This window comes from Lingula anatina, chromosome 2 (genome assembly GCF_051362555.1).
Source record: "Lingula anatina isolate TDL-2025a chromosome 2, LinAna3.0, whole genome shotgun sequence".
NCBI lineage: Eukaryota > Metazoa > Brachiopoda > Lingulata > Lingulida > Lingulidae > Lingula > Lingula anatina.
In genome coordinates, this window is record NC_141768.1 from 33912137 (window position 1) to 33927778 (window position 15642).

The window sequence follows — 15642 nt, forward strand, 5'->3', positions numbered from 1 at the left end:
TATAGTACTCCATAAATTTTACACGTGATGAATTATTTTAGTATTCTTCTCATTTGTATGTAATATTATTCGGCCACAGATAGGTAGTCACATTGTATGCAGTATTCATGAGTTTGAATCAGAATATGGTTTTGGGTCATGTTGCTCCTCTGATTCACACCAGTAAAAACAGCTTTGGTTTACAACATAGCACTTGGCATCTATGAATAAGATTTGATATCAAGTGAGCTGATGAGGTGCATTTAGATTCATGTCATGCGTGATTGAACGTATTCTTCAATGCACACGGGGAATACTTGGCAAGTTTTATGTCATACCTGCAGGGATCTTTTTTGTGCTGTGTTGAAATATTATCTTGTGTAGTTAAAGAATATACTAAATGTTTTATCAGAATATGGCAAAAAAGATATTGATTGAATATATATTATTGTGCTGTATAAAATTAGTGATTTGTAGTCTCGTGTAAGAAGCAGTTATTGAATGGGGATAAGCTGTGAAGTCAGCATATGTCATCATTTATTATTTATTTATTTTCTTTCTTTTGTAGTATAAATTGTAACTGACTTATTTGAACTTTTTAGATGACTTGAATCACTGTTTGGTTTCTGTTTTCCTAAAAATGATATTTTTTTGTTTTTTGTAGGTTCCAAACCCCAGTCAGCCCAACGATGAAGGCATCACTGCACTCCACAATGCTATCTGCGCTGGACATTATGAAATTGTCACATTTTTGGTAGAATATGGAGCCGATGTCAACTCGCCTGACAGTGATGGCTGGTAAGAATCATTCAGATTGATATGCTGATGCTAATTGTTTTTATGTACAGACACAGATGTGTCTGTACATATTGCCATCACCTGCGTCTGTCGTCGCCGTCCCTGTCGCCGTCGATGTCGCCGTCGCCGTCGCCGTCGCCGTGCACTTTCATCGTTAACACGATAAGTGGAAGACAGTTTTACTTTGTGGCTTTATATTTACAGAGCTGATGAATATTCATAAAACGCAGGTCAAGTTCGAAAATCAGCATGTTTGGGCAATTATTGTAGTATTTATGCTGTGTTTTCACTTTTTAGCATATATGCAACACTGTTAACACATTTCAAGGAAAACCGATAGGCCTGTTGTCATGAAACTCACAGGAGTAATTAATCTTACTAAAACGCAGATCAAGTTCGAAAATCGGCATGATCGGGCCACTATTTTAGTAGTTATGCTGTTTTTTTCACTTTTCAGCATATGTGCAACACTGTTAACACATTTCAAGGAAAACCGATAGACCTGTTGTCATGAAACTCACAGGAGTAATTAATCTTACTAAAATGCAGGTCAAGTTCGAAAATCAGCATAATCGGGCCATTATTTTATAAGTTATGCTGTTTTTAAACATTTCCTCAGATTCAATTCTTAGGCATGTTAACAGTCTCATTATTTAACTAATAAGATTCGTAAAAGTGTTTGTTTGACATTTCCTGCATCTTTACAACATTGTTAGTTGATTATGTAAAAATGATGGTAAACTTGTTATCATGTATTGTATAATAGTGTTTCAAAAATGGAAATAAACTCATATCATTGCAGTTTGTCAGATTCATTCATTGACTATGTTCAGAAACTCAGAATGGAGGAAATTGGACATTAAACACTGTTCTATTGATATTTTTCCCATCTCATCAATTTTCTTAGTTGATCATATATAAATGGCAGTAAATTGTTAATTTTGTTTTATGTTAAAAAATTGTTAAAAATGGAAAAAAACACATTTCAGGACAGTGCTGTCTTGTCTACATTTTGGCATTTTCAAGGTGTGACTTTGAAGTTCCTTTGGCCTGAAGACCTTTGCTAGGAACATTTTCTGAATATCCATGATACTAATATTTTATTATTAAAAATTGATGGTAATTATCCTGTTAAACATTATGTAATAGTGCATCAACATTTGAAGACACCCCTATTTTGGACACTGCACCCATGATGACCATTTAAGGAAAACCATGTCACTTACTGTTCTCAAACTTACAGGAAGAAACATGGGACTTAAATAAAGCTTCAGTGGGCAATGCAGACTATTTGGTAAATTTTTCTGGCAGTTAATCAGTTTTTTTGTAAAATTTAATTTTTCACATATTGGCATTTTCAAGGTGTCACTTAGAACCTCCACGAGCTTGAAGACCCATGCTAATCACATTTTCTGAAAATCCACGATACGGATCTTTTATTATTAAAAACTGATGGTCATTATGCTGTTAAGCATTATGTAATATTGCATTAAAATAGAAGAAAACACAATTTTGGGTGCTGCTGCCATGATGACCATTATGGGAAAACCATGTTACTTATGATTGTCAAACTTTCAAAAAAGAAACAAAGGACTAAAATGCAGCCTGAGTTGGAAAAGCAGTCTAATTGGCTTCTTTTTCTGGAAGTTATACATTTTAGTGAAATATTCATTTTTATCATGTTGGCATATTCATTGTGGGACTCGAAGCTCCCATTGACATGAAGCCAAATGGTAATCAAATTTTCTACATGTCCATGCTATTTATAGTCAATAATCAAAAATTGGTGATAATTATTCTGTAATTCATTATGTAATGTTACATCAAAATTGACAAAAATCTTTTTGCACTGCTACTACAAACATTATGAAAAGAAAACTATGTTACTTATTATTATTTTCAACTTACAAGTATGATTTGTAGGATTGGCATGCAGTTCAAATTAGAAAGCCAGCTCAAATGGGTTATCATTTATTATTGAATTTAAGCAGTTTTATGTGAAATTTTCATTTTTCTCATTCTGGCATTTTCAAAGTGTGAACTTAAACTCCCATGGGCCTGAAGCCTTACGCTTGTTACACATTTCACTTACATTGGTATTACCTGTTGAGCATAATTAAAATTTGATGTTGAATTTGCAGTTAAGCATAACGTACTTTTGGATCAGAATTGACAGTAGCCTGTTTTGTGCATTGTTATTGTCTGCTTTTTGTCTGTACATTTGACAGCTTTGCTGCCTTGTTCCTTTTTGCCTCAGAAACTTAAATATTAAACTCTTTAACCAGTTTGTTTTTCAATAAGCTAAGAACTTAGTTAAAAATGCAAATGTTGCTGGTGCAAGCTGAACATTGTGGCTTGGTTGATATTGTATGACCCTTCTGCCTGTGGTGCAAAGTCGAAACTCTGATCAAAGGTAAAGGGTCTTTTTTAATTTAATTTGAGTTTTCCTTTAATGCAGCATGGTTTCGTATTTTAAAAAGTTTGATTGAATTATTTTATCATTAAAATACCCTTGATTTAGATTTACATTGTCAGTATGTAAGTTTTTCAAGTGAAGTGACTTTAAGTCTATTTTGTATAAGTCTATTTCGTAAATATTTTACCATTAAATTATATTTTTGATGTTTTCCCCAGGACTCCTCTTCATTGTGCAGCTTCATGCAACAACCTGCCTATGGTGAAATTTTTGGTTGAACATGGGGCATGCATTTTCGCTACGACCATAAGTGACCATGAAACTGCTGCTGAGAAGTGTGAAGAAGATGAAGATGGCTATGATGGATGTTCAGAATATTTGTACAGTAAGTATACATCTTGATTAAGTCTCAAAATTCAGGCTTTTGCTTAGGATTTCTAACTGCTGAACTTGTAGGGACAACATTCATAATCCGCAAGTTAACTACTAATGTTATTTCTGAGTTTACAGCTTCTTTTGGAAAACTTCGCTCAACTGGTATCCCTGTGCAAGCATCTAAAAATTTAGTATTCACACCATTGTTTGAATAGTTTTATTCATATCTTTTCTTTCTTTTCTATTTCAGGTGTCCAGGAAAAGCTTGGTATTCTTAACAGTGGAGTGGTATTTGCTCTGTTTGAATATGAAGCACACAATCCTGATGAGTTGAGCTTCAAACCAGGAGACAAGCTTACTGTACTCAGAAAGGGGGATGAGAATGAGAAGGAATGGTGGTGGGCCAAACTGGGCGACAAAGAGGGATACATCCCAAGGAATCTATTTGGGGTATGAAAAACCAGAAAAAAATTGTCATAGCTTGTGAAATAAAATTGTGTTTGAGTGGATACTTGAGTAAAGTGGCGCTGTATCAGTTTTTGTTTGCAGTCTTCAGTTGAAAATGATCGTTCATATGTATGTGGAATTATCAGAATATTTACCAGTATGCTCAGAAGGACTTCATTCTTTAATACATCAAACAATAAGTTTCGACTACTGAATAATTTCATTGAATCTTCTTCATGATAAAGTAAGATTCAACATTGAGTAATGATGTCAGAGTCCCATTATAGAATACATTTTATAATAGATTACTTTTCCTTACTGCTGAAAACAAACGAACAATAGACAAAAAATACTTATTTTATTATTACTTATTTATAAAATGTTTTACATTTTAGTTTTATCCCAGAGTGACACCACAGCGGGAGTTTGCTGAACTCCAGGATGCCTGAACATGACATACTTCACTAGTCTGGCAGATGAGGACTGGAATGGAAGATTTGTTCATCCATTCACTTGCTAGGCTCTACTAAAAAAATTAATAGGACAATCATACCATTGGAACAAGAAATGATTTAACGGAGAAAAAAAATGTTATTCATTTTCAACCTTATTATTCATATTTAAATACGCTTCACTTTTAGTGCAATATATGTGCATCAGAATGCCATAAATACTACATTTTGAGGGATTAATATTGATTCATCAAAGTATCGCTTGAATTTTAATGTATTTTTCATTGCCTATTTCTGTTTTGGTTGAGGACAATTATTTAACAAAATTATTCACAAATAAGATTTATAAGTCATACAACCGTCCACTAAGATAAAATTCAATTTAACATGTCTGCAGCAAGGTGATATTGAAAAAAATATTAAGGGATGTCAATTTTTAAACCAAGTCATATATAAGATTGTTGACTGTTTGCAAGTGTTAAGTGAAAGATACAATTGTACATAAAGATATTTTACTACAATGCATGCTGATCTAACAATAAATAATGATTTATTTATGTCCAATGTTGTTGGGTCGTTTCATTCTAAAATGAAAAGGAATATGTACAGAAATACACCATAATTTCAAGTAAAAATGAACCATGTTGTAATAAGTTTGGTCCATTTGGTCAACAGCTGCAAAATAAAGTTTACATTTTGTTTTCTGAGCAATTAAAATCCATTCTTGTTAAATCAAATCGAAATTTTGTCTTTGTTAGCATTGAACTGTTTTGAGATTTTGACTTATCCTAAATTTTAATATATTACAGTAAATTGACAGAACAAGTTTTTTCTAAATTTTATTTACAAATCTCGCATCATTCAGAAGTATTCTGACCACATTGTGACTGGTGACCATTTCTCAACTGTGTTAATGACTGTAAAGAGTAGCAATGATCACAATATTTGAAATGCATTACTTTTCCCTTTTCAAGATGGCTCAAGTGGTAAAAGATTACATTCAGTGAAAGCAGCCAAAAGAATGCTTTACTGCTGTACAGAAAACTCATAAATAGCTCCTGCAGTGAAAATGGCCTACTTCACAGATCTTTATGTCAATATGATTTGAAGTTTAACAAACCGCAGCCTATTGGAACAGTTAAGTTTCTGATAAGTTCACATCATTTCACTACACTGGCTTGTAGTCAAGTTTGGATTCCAATTTCTTGTTATCTGAAACTTTTCTCACAGCTTTCATGAAGTCTTCTTCTATCACATAGTCTCTTTCTGCTCTGATTGCAAACATTCCTGGAAAAAAGAGTTAACTGAACAGGTTAAAGAAAAAAAAAGAAAAAAAAATCAAACACCAAAGTATACCTACTTAAAATGCTGCAATTTAAAGTTTGAATATTTTCACAAATGAAATTTGGCTATCCAAACATAGGACCTGATGACAACCAAGTTACTTGACTGTGTACATCATGAATTTCTTTTTACCTGCTTCAGTGCAGACGTTTCGTAAATCTGCTCCATTGAAATCGTCAGATAGCTTAACTACAGCTTCCCAATCTGAAAAGCATATTCTTGGTCAGAAATTCATTATCTTTCATCATCATAAAGACTAAAATCTATCATACTGAATTAATATTCCCTTTTTTTAACCATATTACCATAAGATAGTTACCATGCTAAAAAACATTAGCTTCTGACTTCAGGACCAATATTTACTTCTAAGATTAAAATGATATGACAGGCATAAAATGGATGCCCTTGCATTTCCATACCTATATCTCCATGCTTTGCTATTGGAGAAGCATGGATTTTCAAAATTTCCATCCTAGCTTGCTCATTTGGCAGTGGAATTTCTTAAAGTGGAGAAAGATATTCTCAGTGTTATTATTCAAAATTATAAACAACAGGCAAAACAGCTTTTAAATTAAAGACCGATTCATTAGTTGCAGTACTCTCTATACTATCCAACAGGCCCTCAGCTCTCATAATCGTTTTCATGGGAATCCCAGCTAGCACTGTGCCCAGTCATGGAAGACGGGGGAAGGAAGGCAGCAGGGGAGAGCCAGTAGAAAAGAAATGGTGAGAATTTAGGAAAGGGAAATACAAGAACAGGGTGGTGATTGGAGAGGAAATACAGGATCAGACTGACTGGGTCACAGGCTGCCCATCCTCAGAATAACGCGTCCTTTTATAATCATTGGGCCCTTTTTTTATCTGCCACAATACAAGGCAAAACAAATGACTTATTCCTCATTATTCTAAATCTGATCATTTTCTCAACTGTGACAGAAAATATTATTCCTCTGATGTTATACCCAAAGGCAATAATAAATCTGTCCCCAAAGGTAATATCAAATACATCAATCTCCACATGTTGAAAAAATACAATGAAATGATGCTGTTTTATCTTTCATTTCTGAATAATTTCAACTGTTTACATCACTTGCCTATTTTTCTGTCCAGTCTCCCGGGCCTAAGAAGAGCTGGATCTAAAGTGTCAGGTCTGTTGGTGGCCATTATAATCTTCACTTGACCTAAAGCATCAAAACCATCCATCTGGTTCAAAAGCTAAAAATAAGGAATATAAAGTTGTTGACCATGTCTGAACCTATTACATGTATAATAAATAAATATACATACATAAATCAATTGATCCTAAAAATAATTTTTTAAATATCCCAGACCAACAGTGGTTTAATATCCTTTCTTAACAAAGTGTAAAGAAAATCTTTAAGTTTTAAAATGACAAATTATTTCATCATGATCAACACTGTCAATTTTGTTTTCTCATCTTCACATTTTCTTCAAGAGAAGCAAACAAAGAGAAAGCCTACTCATTTGAGATTATAATCAGAAATCATTTCTCAGTCACCCTAAGCCCTCATTCCCATTTTCAATCATACCTCCATTAATGTTCTCTGAATTTCTCTGTCTGCTGAAGTTCCTTCTGAGAACCTACGTCCACCTGTAACAAAGAAATACAACAACATTTACGACATGATATGTATATTTTTTCCTCAGGTTATGTAATAGATCATCTCTACACCATCAAGACATTTCTTCTACAAGTTTTTGTAGTGTAATGAACACATGAAAAGCTACTTTATGACAACGAGATGCCCCACCATGTTAATCAGACCCTGTACATACCTATAGCATCAATTTCATCCATGAATATGATACATGGCTGGTGGTCTCTGGCATAGGCAAACATTTCACGTATAAGCCTGGCACTTTCTCCAATATATTTGTCCACAATGGCACTGGACACAACCTGAAACACAGTCAACATTGTTAATCTGTCTTTGAAAATTTTAAATCAACAAACTTTAATAATGCTTTTGATAATGCCAATGTACCCTGCTTGTATTTTCAATCACCAACAGCCAATTAAGTAAAATAATTCTGAATCAAGGAAATTATAAATGCTATGGCATACCCTCTCTTATTCAGGTACATACCTTGAGAAAATTGGCTTCAATTTGACTGGCTACAGCTCTAGCTAGCAGTGTCTTTCCTGTACCTGGAGGGCCATATAACAGACAACCTTTTGGTGGTGTGATACCTACACGCATGAACAGCTCTGGGTTGAGAAGTGGCAATTCTATCACCTACAAGGTAACCAATTCAGTAAAAAATTAAAGATGTTAGTGCTTAATTATAAAAAAAAATTACGAGCTAGAAGTTTATTTTAATCACCTTCAAATACAACTAATTAACAAATAAAAAGAAACTGCTGCTATATAATTTCTCTCAACAGCAAAGTGCCTAGATTTATACATGCCCTCAGATCTCATAATCTTTTTCATAAGACACCCACCGGCTGACAGCCAAGCTGTTGAAAGGGAATACATTTAGAACTATAGGACTAACTTAAAGGAGGAAAGTTAGAATTAAAAAGTGACAGGGAAAATGAAGTAAAGAACTCAACAGCATGGCAGCCACACAGACCCATCCTCAAATGGCAATTTATCATCATTGGGCACATTGCTCATCATATATAACAGAACAAAGAAACCCAATTCCAATATCAATTATCTTTCAACTTTGAAACCTGACTGCATTGTAAATACCAGTGGGTATAAGCAAATACCAACACCACACAATGAATAGCACATTATGTCAAAATTTAACACCTTAAGTAATCATTTGCTAATACCTCTCTTAATTCTCGGATTTGTTCACCCAAACCCCCAATTTCTGAGTAGTTGACTTTTCCTGGATCTTCTGTTGACATGTTGTACACCAAAGGATCAACCTCACGTGGCAAATGTCTGGAATAAGTGAGAGCCAAACACAGAATATACAAAAGAAGACAAATGTTTTTTTACTTATTTCAAAAATGTACTTTTATAACAATTTAAATGATTCTAAGAGTGAAAAAAAAAACAAACTTCTGTACACATGAAAGAAGTACCATTCCTTGTTTTTTATCAATTAAAATACATTAAGGTGTACAACCCATTAAAATACCTCATAATGGTCAGTGTTGTCATGTCCAGTGCCACTCTGGTACCAGACTTAAGCTTAGCTTTATCCAGTTGTCTTCTACAACCAACAACATAGCGGGGTCCATTGGTGGCCTTCACAATAACTAAAAGTAGAAGGTTGACATTTTATCACAAGCAAAATAGGTAACAATATTCCCATGTTGCCTCCCTGACTGAATGAAAGTAAGTGATGATATTACTTAACTGTATGGTTATTTTGAGGACAATTGGAATGTATATGATATCCCAAAATTATATCTATTGTTATATTCAAGTTTATATGATAATGCTAACACCCTCAGATCTCATAATCATTTTCAAAGGACACCCATCTATACATAATCTTAGCTGTTAGGAAGGAGAAAGGTGAGGAATAGTAAAAATAAAGTGAAAATGAAGTTTTTGCATGACAGGGAAAAAAGGGAGCAAGACCTAACAGGTAAGATGTCGTACAGACTTGTCCTCAACAGGCAGTTTGTCATCACTGGGCAAAATGATTTAAAATGTGTTTATATTTACTGTCAGTGTCATTGTAAGTTACTATCTGTGCATTTCTAAAAATAAGAGAGACAAAGACAATACTGACATACAATGACACTACTTACATTTATCCTCTGTCAACTGCTTCAACACCTCTCCAACAATCTGGCCAACACTTTGCAAAGCCTTCAGATCATTTTCTGATTTCTCATAATCTTTATTTAGCTCCCTCAGCTGCTCTCTCACTGAAAAATGTAGAAAAAGAAAATAATTTCCTTCTTCAAAATACGACATTCAAATATATAAAAAACATCCTGAATGCACTTGGTATGTCAGCGTATGTTTCCCACAAAGAAACAACTCTCAAATGATCACATGGGCCAGGCAACTTCAAATGTACACGATTCTGCACAATAGTTTGTATCGTGGCAGGTGAAAATCGTGCATCAAGATCTGACCTACTTCACACATTTAGATGTCTGTTAATGGTGGTCTTCAAATACTGTGTGATTTCACAGCAGCATAATTGTTAGAAGAGCTTTATATGATTCTGACCTTATTCACACAGCAGTCAACAGCAAGACTGGTTGCTTTTTAACATTGTGCGACTAGGAGGCAAGAGGTGAGCAAATTATTTGACAGCTTCTGACACATACCCAAGTCGCCAGCTGGTTGTCATTTCATATTTATTTGCACCAATTTTTTTTTCATTAGTATATCATAGTATACATCCATAAATATTAATAGGAGTGCTTACACATAAAACTTCATGCCAGATACAACCTTGAACATAAACAAATTTATGAATGAATACAGTTTATTTCAATTCTTAAACTACATTTATTGCGGGGTAGCCATCTGTTAAACAAAATATTTCATGTATTCAGTACCGGAGTTTATTTTATCTAGCACGAACAACCCGAGTCGGTTTGTGAGCGGGACCCAGTGAGCACGAGTGAGCACTTCTCAGCCACGTACTGATCAGATTTCACCACGCTCGGCTGTCACCTTGATTGGATAGTAAACGGTTGTCGTAAAATCGCTAAAAGATATTAAAACCCGGTGCATAAACTTGAAAACCACCTAGGACAACCTCAGACTGCCACATTAATCCAATACAATGCAAAAATAAACTATAACAAGTGGTTAAAGCCTTCAAACCGAATGTCGTAAAGTCCCCATATACCTCCATAGAGACAATAAAATAGAATGAGCTTCTGAAACAAACCTGATCCAGTTCCAACAGAATAATCGAAATAAAATACTGCCGGGCATCGGAGCGGCCTAAAACTTGGCACGCTTACCGCTAATACTGCAGGCTACATCATCCCGTCGCTCGTTTGTAAATTCCGTGCATGGCATACGCACAATCAAACCGTAAAAAACAAATTCTCGGGGTGTCGTTGGCCAGGTCCACTCAACAATCCAATTCAGGAAATGACGTAACCGCAGAGGTCGCATTGTCCAATGGCATGGCTTCTTTTTCGTAATGGTAGGTTAGAGTGGACCTGGCCAACGACACCCCGAGAATTTGTTTTTTACGGTTTGATTGTGCGTATGCCATGCACGGAATTTACAAACGAGCGACGGGATGATGTAGCCTGCAGTATTAGCGGTAAGCGTGCCAAGTTTTAGGCCGCTCCGATGCCCGGCAGTATTTTATTTCGATTATTCTGTTGGAACTGGATCAGGTTTGTTTCAGAAGCTCATTCTATTTTATTGTCTCTATGGAGGTATATGGGGACTTTACGACATTCGGTTTGAAGGCTTTAACCACTTGTTATAGTTTATTTTTGCATTGTATTGGATTAATGTGGCAGTCTGAGGTTGTCCTAGGTGGTTTTCAAGTTTATGCACCGGGTTTTAATATCTTTTAGCGATTTTACGACAACCGTTTACTATCCAATCAAGGTGACAGCCGAGCGTGGATTTCACTAGTGCCACTGCCAACTTGACAAGTATCCATCAAAATGAAAAGTAGAAAAGGACTTTAAAACTATGCAGTCAGCACAGAAACAAAAGTTGCTGTTCCAATGGTGATTTTAATGATATAAATCAGAAAAAAGCAAAAATGAAAATCAAATCCAAATGAGAGTCATCCAGGCACTGACATTTCGATTCCCATTGTGAGTCAGCACAATATCTCTATTCGCCGGCTTCAATTTTTGTCTGACTGCTGTGAATACTCTGACCCATAATCAGACAAAGAAAGCACGAATGATATATTTATCTAATACTTACTTTCTTTTAACCTTGCTTCAAGCTCTTTATGTTCCAAGAGCTTTTTTCTGTAGTCAGTTAAGGCTTTCTCTCGTGTTCCTTCGGTCGCCATCTTGTCTTGTGATAACGAGACTCGTTTTCTATGCCACCTAGCGGAAGAAATGGCAACGACCCGCCCATTGTAACCAACAGGCAGAAATTACTTATCCCCTGCCCCACCCCGAATCCCCACTTCGAAATTAAAAAAGGGAGGGAGATGTATGAAGTATACTTCAATTATTAATCAGGAGAAGTTGAAAATGAAAAAAAATGTTGTTTGCTCCCCACCTTAATGAAATTCGGCTGTTTAGTGAGGTGGGACGGGGTAGGCCCTATAGGTATCGTCTGCTCTTGCACTTTATTAGACGCCCACATTTATAAAGCTTCATTCTACTCTTGGACCCATCATACAAAATATTTTAACGGCACAAGTTTGGGCTGCACGTTCTTCATATCATGTTGCAGCAAGAAATATTTTGTGAACAATCAAGTCCGTTAGGGCTATAGGCCAAAGCCTACATGTGTTTTTGGTAGGCCTATGCGTGATTATCACAAACCTTGTGGATGATCTGTTTGAAACATGGAAACAAAGAGTTGACATCGATGATCTGGTAAAAAAATCTTTTTAGAACTAACATTTAATAGGACCCAAGTGTTAGTTAGCATATTCTTCTTCCATAAAAATCGGACAGTTCGGTGTTTTGAACAGTGAACAGTGAACGTAGGCTATTAGGCCAGTAAACGAGCATATTTTCCCCATTGAGGTTGGAAAAAATTGGTGACAAAGGTTTCTCAACTGATTCTGGTCCGTTGGAGGCCCAATATGGCCCAAAAAATTTTCCCCATGAATCCCCCCATGGCAAAGTCTCATTTTCCACAAAAATCCAAAATGGCCGCTATTGAATGGGGTGGGTGGACTTGAAATCCATAACTTGGGAACCCAATGTAACAGAGACATGTTTTAAGTATCAACGTCTACTAAGTGAGGGATCCCCAATCTTTTGCAACTAGTCTCAAGGTCACTGGAGGTCAAGGTCATGACCTTATTACAAGGTCAAGGCATTTTTTGAGGAAAAAACCCCATAATGTCTAAATGACAGTTTCCCAATGTCACAGAAACATGTTTTAAGTATCAACTCCTACTAAGTGAGGGATCCCCAATCTTTTGCAACAACTTTCAAGGTCACTGGAGGTCAAGGTCATGACCTAATTATAAGATCTATACATTTTGTGAGCAAAAAAATGATGTGATGTCCATATATTGGTAACCTAATGTCACAAAACATATTTTAGTATCCACTTTTATTGAATGATGCACCGCCAATCTTTTGCAAATTTATTCAGAGTCATTTGGGGTCAAGGTCATGACCCTAATTTCAAGGACACTGCATTTTTCGAGCAGAAAATTCCCATATTATCTAAACCTTTGTAATTGGATATCACAAAAGCATGTTTAAATATCATTTCCTTCTAAGTGAGGTTCTGAGAATAATATGCAATTGTTTTCAAGGCACCAGAGGTCAATGTTATGACCTTATTTTCAAGGTCATGGCATTTTTAGCTTGGACAAAATGCCATCATGTCTACATTTTGATAACCCGGCCAATGTCACAGAAACATGTTTAAAGTATCGATTCATACTAAGTGACATTTGAAACTTTCTAAGATCACCACAGGTCAGGGTCATATCCTTATAACAAGGTTGTCATAATATTTAAGAAAAATTGATTTTACACTTGTCAAATACAACACAGGTGATTGTTTAAAGAATATTTCATAACAGAAAAGGCATTGCTGCTACTGCATAGTACTCATTTAAATAAATGGCATTCAGTTTACAAGGCTTAAAGGTATACTGTACCCATTTCAAAATCACTAGGGCCTATGTGTTATATCTATGTTTAAATAAAGCTGTGTGTTTTACAGTATACAGGAACTAAAAGTGAAGTAAAAGCTTTATAACAGAATATAAACTTGTTTCACACTGGGATGGACAGCCTGTTATACAATTACCTTTGTAGCCTCACATAAGACATGTAAAAAATTGGAATATTCAGAATCTTATTACAGCATTCTATACTACTGCAATGGAGGAATTAAGTCATGTTGGGTATATATATATTTAGATGAAATATTATGGAATTAGAAATGGGGACGTTTTATATTGGACACAGGCTGGGGGTACAAACTGCCAGTAAAAAAAACAATCATACAACCGGTGGTGAGTTTACAAGAAATGAAACAACCATATCAGAAGTAGGTAAGCAGTTTCCCTGGGGAAATATAACCAGGTATTTTTATGGTATTTACCTTCTTGCCCAGAAGTCAAATTGCTACACCATTTGAACATCCGTAACAAATAAGTTGGGTTTCTCTCCAGCTTTAAAAGTCAAAAGTTGATTTCTCAGATATTCACTTCCAATGCTTCTCTAAAACCTTCAAACTTACTAGCCGCAAGTTTATCACAATTGCTAGCTGTGGGTCTTTAACAATAGGTCTACAAGTAGATGTGGCATAGCAGAGTTAGGTATGGGTCAATTAGAGTCCTTTTCAGAGAAGAAATACATTTTCCTGGACACATTTAAGGAGCAATTTGACTGCATGATGGACAGTGATTAAAAGGCAAATGTGTCCTCTGCAGATATTTGCTTCAATACAACTTGAGGATAAGGTAGTCTGCATTAATGCACAACATTCAATAAGCATTTATTACCACCTGATCACTTAATATTTGTCAGAAGGTTATTTCTACGTGGTCAGCTTCAAACTGAAGGATACAAAGTCCTTTACATACGTGTTAGATCCTAGCCCACAGCTACAACCGTTTGTACGTCCCTTGTCCTTGGTGCTTTGACCATCAAATACAGGCCTGTAGCCAGTGGCGTTCTGGATAAAATTTTATCTAATTACACAAATATTTCTTGGTAGAAGGTCCACTTTTTCAGAAAAAGCCCCCCTCCCCATATTTGAGACCGCAAGCTCGACACAATGACTGTCAACTGAGCTGCAGCAAAGTAAACGAAGGATGATGACGAGAGCCTGTAGCCAGTTTCCTATCCTAACAGACCTGATAAAAACTTCCAGGTTGCAATCATGTCTCAGTAATAGTTCTCCAATCTGACAGGAGCTGGCATGATATGAAAACATGTAACTACTTTTGACACAGATGAGCACACCATGAAACAGCAGCTTTAAAGTGTATCGACCAAAACATACTACACCTTCTAGTAGAGTGTTCACTTGCGGTGAACAAGTTCTTCCCAGCAAATGACCTGCTGCTTATTTCAGAATCCCACTGCAGGACCAAGAATTAGGATATTTAGGAAAAAGATGCTGAAATGACACTCAAAGTGCACCATCTACAAGTTTGTCTTCACACAAAAAAAAAAAAAAAATTAATTTCCCACTCAGCACATTAAAATTACACAATTAACCCAAGTACAGACTTGTGTCAGCATGCTCAGTAGGCTTGGGAGAGGGTAAAGCTTTTAGACCTCACCCATCCATGATGGAGCTAAAGGAATTGAATTGACCATTAAGAATCAACACACTTTACCATTGGCAATTCAGTAATGGCTGGCCTTTGGTTGTCATAAAAGCAACCAAATACAGATACTGATTAAATGGACAAATAAATATGCTTTATCAACTATCTCCTCTCTACAATGGCACACAGATACTCCAAAGTAGATCATACATAAAAAGGTAGGACAAGAAGGCTTTAGGTCAATCACTGGGCAGACAAGAAGAGAGCTTATGCCTGTAGCACCTGTATTAAAATTTAAAAGTATTTACATCAAACCACAATGGGCTCAGGTCGCTCTATAAAATGTAACATTTGTCATAAAGAATGGAGATGCATATTTAGCTCTTAAACAATCTTATGTGTTGTATTTAGCACACCCTAGAATCAAATTTTCATTAAATTTCATGATGACCTTGCAATAAGGTCAAG

The 15642-nt window shown here is 35.6% G+C and overlaps 2 protein-coding genes across 8 annotated transcripts in view; one reads left to right on the forward strand and one right to left on the reverse strand.

Annotated features, from left to right (window-relative positions):
* The window catches only part of LOC106177759 (apoptosis-stimulating of p53 protein 1), a 37980-nt gene extending 32949 nt beyond the window's left edge, over positions 1–5031 (forward strand). For all 7 annotated transcript variants that reach the window (XM_013560624.2, XM_013560623.3, XM_013560628.2 and 4 more), the window contains 4 exons: positions 644–777; positions 3412–3578; positions 3819–4018; positions 4411–5031. In XM_013560624.2, the coding sequence (XP_013416078.2) occupies positions 644–777; positions 3412–3578; positions 3819–4018; positions 4411–4464 (555 nt within the window). In that variant the 3' untranslated portion in view covers positions 4465–5031. The remainder of the gene's footprint in view (positions 1–643; positions 778–3411; positions 3579–3818; positions 4019–4410) is intronic.
* Positions 5032–5290: 259 nt separating this feature from the next.
* Positions 5291–11833, reverse strand: LOC106177761 (26S proteasome regulatory subunit 10B). The gene is made up of 11 exons (XM_013560636.3): positions 11670–11833; positions 9554–9673; positions 8932–9052; positions 8618–8732; positions 7920–8069; positions 7609–7732; positions 7362–7423; positions 6906–7026; positions 6231–6311; positions 5944–6015; positions 5291–5754 (listed from the first exon to the last, which is right to left on the reverse strand). The coding sequence occupies exons 1-11, from the start codon at positions 11758–11760 to the stop codon at positions 5636–5638; spliced, it is 1176 nt and encodes a 391-aa protein (XP_013416090.1). The 5' UTR covers positions 11761–11833; the 3' UTR covers positions 5291–5635.
* Positions 11834–15642: the final 3809 nt, after the last annotated feature.